Source organism: Nerophis ophidion, linkage group LG03, assembly GCF_033978795.1.
Source record: "Nerophis ophidion isolate RoL-2023_Sa linkage group LG03, RoL_Noph_v1.0, whole genome shotgun sequence".
Classification (NCBI taxonomy): domain Eukaryota; kingdom Metazoa; phylum Chordata; class Actinopteri; order Syngnathiformes; family Syngnathidae; genus Nerophis; species Nerophis ophidion.
In genome coordinates this window covers 47346625-47353296 of record NC_084613.1, presented here as the reverse complement: position 1 = coordinate 47353296, position 6672 = coordinate 47346625, and the positions used below count along the sequence as shown (strand labels likewise).

The window sequence follows — 6672 nt, the reverse complement described above, 5'->3', positions numbered from 1 at the left end:
TAGAAAATGGATGGATGGAGGTGGTTGTGCCTAATCATATAAATGCAGGTTGATATAAAAACAGGATGTTGCATATTAATAAATCCACATCTATTGTATAAACATATTGTTTTCACATCAAGCCAACGCTTCCTTGCCTGAGTTTTACACCCCACCCTCCACTTCCGTGTATGGCGCGAAGACACAAGACAGGTGTTTCCAGCGGGGGGGGTAGAAGGGGGGCATGGATGTGACCCGCGCTCTCTGCTCCTTGCTGCCGCTGTGTGAGTTCTCGCAGTAGTGCACACGTTCTAGTGGTGGGCCGGCCGCTATCGCGAGATTTGTGTCCACACGATCAACCTGCTCGTTGACACACAGCAGCAGCAGCCAGCAGCGCTGAGCGCAGAATGCCTCGGTCGGACTGAAAGCCAGAAGGACGGACGAGAGGAGTCGAACATCTGGCCGCACATGATGAGAGTAGCGCGTCGAGGTGTTTAGGTGGACTAACGAACAACACACACTCGACGAAGAGGGCGGGAATAAATGTAAGTTATATGTGTTTTTTGTGTGCGCTCAGGAGCGGAGCGAGGAAGCGAAAGTTAAAGAGAGTCCACTCATTTGAGAGTTGTTTTGAAAGATTTCCACCAATCGATCCAACACCCCAATTGGTCTCATTGCACTTTTAACACGCCTTTTTCCTGCACTCCTTCACGTGCACTTTTCCTTTTAAACTCACTGCGCGGTGCGTTCAAGTGCACCACAAGACGCATCAGACTTTTGACAACTGTTGTCGGCACAAAGTCTTATATACTTTTAGGATGTTTTGTTTCAAAAATAATACAAGTTGTGTGCTTTTGGACAGCTCCGTGGTAACATATGGCATAAAGGGGAGCACAGCTGGAGGTAGCGTTTCCATTGCGGTGATGTCAGAGCAGCTGACTCCACAGCTTGCAGTGTAATTAGCAAACAGAGCAGCAGTTTACTCTTTCTTTTTTTTTCTTCCTTCTTTCACCTTACACCCCTTGCCTGCTGGACGGCTGCTATTATTTCCAGCACCGCTTGCTTGTTCTGTAAACACCGCTTTGTGCGTATGTGTGTCTTTAGAAACGCGTCGCTATCCACATTTTCTAACATTTTCGGAAGCTCATGAAGTGGACTTGAAACTGGAACACTGTGGATCATATGATGGGTGAGCGCTCTTGAATGCAGCTTGCAACACTGGGGAAAAGTTGTAAAATGTATCTTTACTTAACATTTGAGGTATGTTTTTGATGCTGTCACGTCAGAGGAAACTTAATGCAAATTTAGGGATATTTGCGGTCATGTTTTCCTTTTTTAGTTAACCTATACCTCAAGTAAAAAACTTTGTTTTACTAGTTATCATACAGGCCTAAAGGTGAATCTCGTACAGGGGTCTCCCACGTTCAACACTGTTGGAACTATGTTGCATTCTGTTGACAAAAAGAAAGGAGAAGTGAGCAACATTTAAGCTATACTTTATTAACAAAGCAGATTGCCACATTTTGTCATTTAAATAGAGGCCTAATGTCTGAGTTGATATGTTGTTAAAACAGAGTAAGTCAAGAGTAAATACTTTTTGACCCTTGGAGACCCAGTCTGGTAAAATCTCGCTGTGTGCTTCTAAACTCTGACGTAGTATAAACTGATTCAGGGTGAGTAAATAATGTTTTTCTACAAATAGCACAATTTAAGATTTTTTTCGTTTTATTTCCTCAAGTTTGAGGCGAAATGCAACTAGATATTCACTCAACACTAAGTTTGCAGGGTGAAATTATGTTTAAACTTAAAGTAAGCCTGGTTCATCTTTATTTGGCCTTTTATATATATATATATATATATATATATATATATATACATATATATATATATAAAAAGATTGTACAGTATGTTGTATAGGTAGCACCTTATACTGTATGTTTGTGTGTGTGCTGCCACATGTTAGTCATTTGTTTCTTCACCTAACACCAGCTTTCAGCTCCCTTATTAATAGCCCCATTTGGTTTATCCACTATCCTGTTTTTCCTGTTTTTCATCAGGTTATGAAGGAAGAATGGAGTTCCCAGACCATAGCCGCCAGTTGCTGCAGTGTCTGAGTCAGCAGCGTCACCAAGGTTTCCTGTGTGACTGCACTGTTTTGGTCGGGGAGGTTCGCTTCAAGGCGCACAGAGCCGTGCTGGCCTCCTGCAGTATGTACTTCCATCTCTTCTACAGGGACCAGCTGGACAAAAGGGACGTTGTGCATCTCAACAGTGACATTGTGACAGTGCCGGCTTTTAGTCTGCTCCTTGAATTTATGTATGAGGGCAAGTTGGAATTCAGCACTCTTCCAGTGGAGGATGTGCTGGCCGCGGCCAGTTACCTCCACATGTACGACATCGTCAAAGTGTGCAAAGGCAAGCTGAAAGATAAAGACGAGGAGAAGATGGGCGAGGCTTTTGGACTAAGCTGTCTGGACCGGGACAATTCTGCAGAGGCCGAGCTGCATGCTGACAAGCAGCTCGGAAGGCGACAGTCTCAGGGGCTCCCTGGGTCCCCCTCCCCGACGCACCAGTTTGACACGGACAACAGTGAAGCGGGCCTCGCTGTCACCGACTGTGAAAGGTCGGCACAAAACAGGCAGAAGGCAAACGGTCACTCTGGCAGGTCCCCGGACCTTGTAGGTGTCAATTATGTGTCAGCGGAGGCCGAGCCCTGCGTCCAAACAGCTGGAAAAACAAAAGCTGATGTCAGTAGTTCCACCGTATCGCTGTCCCAGAGGTCCCGGGCTTCGGATGACATGGACTGCGCTCTGGATTTGTCTTTCAAGCCTCTGTCTAGCAGAGATCCCTTACAGCCCTCCTACATCTCGGGACAGCTGGCCCTCGACAGCCAGCAGCAGGGCACTGAGCCACTTGTTAAAGATGAACACGACTTGCTGTCAGAGCAGGAGGACAGTGAGCCGATGAGCCCTGAGAGCCAGCGCTTTGGGAATAGTGCCAGGAGCTCAGTGGTGACAGGGTTCGCTGCCCTCTTCCCAGGCAACAACGGCTCCACCGCCGCCCTCCTCTCCCAGGAGGAGGACCTGATGGACGAAGAGGGGGATGCCTGCGAGAGAAGGGAGGGCGCCCCCGGCAGGGAGGCAGCCGACGAGAGGAGGGGTCGGCTGCTGGGGGACAGCGAGGAGGAAGAGGAGGACGACTTGGCCTCCTCTGACATCTCCACCTCCAGTGGCGTGCTCTTGCCGCCGGGCCAACAGGTGTGCGTTTGCCCGCTCTGCAGCAAAGTCTTCCCCAGTCCGCACGTCCTGCAGCTGCACCTCAGCTCGCACTTCCGGGAGAAGGACGGCGCCCGCTCCAAGTTGTCCCCCGACGGCTCTGTGCCCACCTGCATGCAGTGCAACAAGACCTTCTCCTGCATGTACACGCTCAAACGACACGAGCGCACGCACTCCGGCGAGAAGCCGTACACCTGCGGCCAGTGCGGAAAGAGCTTCCAGTACTCGCACAACTTGAGTCGGCACGCCGTGGTCCACACGCGGGAGAAACCTCATGCGTGCAAGTGGTGCGAGCGCCGCTTCACACAATCCGGGGACCTTTACCGCCACATCAGGAAGTTTCACTGCGGCCTTGTCAAAACTCTCTCCATCAGTTAAAATGCTGTATTATTTACACTCTGGCTGTCTGGATACTACCCCCCGTGGCATTTCTCTTGATGAAGATGTAGCAATTAAAAAAACAACAATAACTACGCTGGTTGGATGCAGACTGGCGAACTGCATCAGTGCAGTGTGGAAGTTGAACAAAGTAGATGATGCACTTGTTTGTCTTTGTGTGTTGACTTTACTACTGTAGAAGCATCCTAATAGAAGATGCAAACATTTGTTAACACAATCCACTTTATTTGGTGCACAGCCGAACCGTCCTTTTTCTTTTTTTTTAACTCCTACTTTATTATTATAATTAATATTGTTTATTGGGGTATTTGTAACATGTCAAAATCACAAGGCAGCAAAACTAATGAAGTTGTACTACTGGAGTATGTTTGTTTTCTTTGTTTGGCTAAAATAATACCATTATCGTAATTGGGTAGAATTACTGTCATTTTTTATTATTATGAATGTGAAATAACTGAAGGAAATGCCTGATTGCTACTTGAGAAAAAGTTGTCCTGTAACCTTGGTGCCTCTTATTGTACTTATTGATGAGCGCCATCTATCACCATGCCTTTTGTAGAATCCACTCACACATACAGTACCAGAGGAGGTAATAGGCAGCACCGGAAGGCTAATTGATCCACGAGTGCCCTCACAAGAATGTGACCCAACTATGTAAATGAAGCTCTTATCAATGACGTTGGTATTGATTAGCAGAGTGTTACTTCCTGGTCCAGGTGGATGCATTGGAGATAATAATAATAATGTAATGACCATGATAGCATTCTGCAAAAGCTACTGACTTTTTTTCTTTGCCTTCTTATTGTATGTGTTATGTGTTACTACTGATGAACTTGTTGGCGCCTTTAGTGGTTTAAAAAAAAAGGTCTTTGGGCATGAAGGAGGATTATTTTTGTCAAATCTGTCCTGAGACGACTTGATCTGAATTTTATTTATTACCTTGGTTCAGGGTTTTTTTTTCCATAAGCTCAAACTTTGGTACTCCTTAACTGGCACTGGGGCTGTTTTTTGTTTTTGTTTCTTCGTGTGAATCAAGTTACTGTAATCGTGTTTTAATCGAGAAAATATCAGTCACACAGAACCTAGAGAAGCACTTGTTTTTTAGCATGCATATAGTTTCAACACTATTGCCTAGGCTGCTATTACAATTTGTATATTTAATGTAAATATATATTTTATTTGTCTGGTGTGGCGGAGGGCGCCAGGTGCCTTACTAAAGGCTGCGGTGTTTTCTGAAAGTTTGTCTTCTCAAAGCTGGAGGGGACTGCTAATTAGAATCTGAGGGGTTTAATTTCGACACAGGAAATAGTTAATTTTTTTCTTTTTTTTTTTACCCACAAGCCATAGTGATTCGGCATATAGAAATGGGACAATATGAGCTTTGTCTCACACACAAGTCTCAGGTAGTTCTCAAGGGATCATTGTGTATCTCTCGCCGAGCTACTGGGGATGTGGGGGGGCAATGCACGTTTCTGTTGGCGCTTTGCTGTATTGAATGGAGCCATTGGAATGTGAGAAATGTATTTAGGCAAAGGGAAGCCAAGGAGACTGTAAACAGGTGTATTGTTTGGCGGCATCAAAGTCCTACACCCCCCCTACCCACCCCACCCACCCCACGCCCCTTCAAACTCCCACAGCAAGCAGTAGATAAATGCTTCATTGTTCTACACAGAGGAGAGGCCGTTGGGGTTTGATTGTACACCTGTAAAGAGATTAGAAGAATGATCATCTTGCCAATAAAACTGGCAAATAAACATCTGGAGAAATTATGCTTCATCACCCCCTCTTCTTTGACAATGGTTTGTCAGAGTGGAATCACTTTTTTCGTGTGGCGTTCCTATTTCATAACGTACACAGGCAGGAATATGCTGTAGGTTCTCTTGATTTTTGAATGTGTACAAAAACAGAGAAGCTAACACTTTTTTTTTAGTAAAAGATGAGCGGTTATTTCAAGGATGTTCACCGAGCGTGCCTTCGTCCACACACACACACACACACACACACACACACACACACACACACACACACACACACACACACACACAGACACAGACAGGTGTTGCATCTAAAGGAGTCCCTCGCTCCATGACAGCATGCTTCTTTTCCTAACATATCACAAGTTTTTTTGCTGCTTTGTGTGAGGTTACTGTTTTGTTAAGTTTTTGTTTTTTAAAAGGGGGGGTGGGAGGGATTCTTTAACCATTTCATTGTGTGAATAAATGGATTAATAGAGGACAAGCGTTTGTGTGTGTGTTGGGTTCCATGAGCTCCTGGGGTCATGTCACTGTTGAATGTGAACTGCTGAGATTCCCATTGTCTTTTTTTGAAACAAAACTCTTGGTCAAAGGCAGTGTTTGCCTAAGTCATGCTGTATGATCTTTTCAGTCGGAAAATGACTTCATTAACACTGGAATGTTGTCTCCTGCAGGTCCCAACTGTGAAATTGTGTATAATCACAAGAACTATTTATTGTTATTACGTCTGCTTCTCTAGCAGCATCTGATTTTTTTGATTAGGTTATGACGTTTAAATGTCATATGAAAATCAAACTGTAGAAGTGCCATTAGAATTTAATATAATGTCTTTTTTAATAAGAGGTATATTTTATAGTAATTGCTTCAGTGTTAGTGGCGTAGAGATTAGTTGACAATCTTTGCTTAGATATGGAAGCAATTCACTTGTTTTGATTTATTGTACTGTGCATTTTAATTGTTTGACTTGTGTGAGTGTGTGCGGAGGCGTGTGTGCTGTGGAAATGTGACAATCTGGATTTAGGTCTTTATTTAGATTATGCATAGAATTAAATGGAACAACTCTGTGTCGTTGTGTGGATTTCATTTGTTTCCATCTTGCTGGTTCACATCACACATTAGAAGATAAACATTTCCACCTAAATTTTAGTTTAGCATTTGTATAAATACCACATAATATAGTAGTAATTGTAATGGAGTTAATTTTTAGTACTCATACTAATGTTTGGACAAATCTTTATCCATCTGAAATAATCAAGCAGTAACACA

At 44.2% G+C, this 6672-nt stretch overlaps 1 protein-coding gene across 2 annotated transcripts; it reads left to right on the top strand.

Moving 5' to 3' along the window:
* The first annotated feature begins 326 nt into the window (after positions 1-326).
* zbtb42 (zinc finger and BTB domain containing 42) lies at positions 327-6470 on the top strand. 2 transcript variants are annotated; one of them, XM_061895414.1, is made up of 2 exons: positions 327-524; positions 2037-6470. In XM_061895414.1, the coding sequence occupies exon 2, from the start codon at positions 2051-2053 to the stop codon at positions 3629-3631; it is 1581 nt and encodes a 526-aa protein (XP_061751398.1). In that variant the 5' UTR covers positions 327-524; positions 2037-2050; the 3' UTR covers positions 3632-6470. The 2 variants fall into 2 exon arrangements, with proteins under 2 accessions (XP_061751398.1, XP_061751397.1); XM_061895413.1 differs by lacking the exon at positions 327-524 and adding an exon at positions 789-1168.
* The last annotated feature ends 202 nt before the right edge of the window (positions 6471-6672 follow it).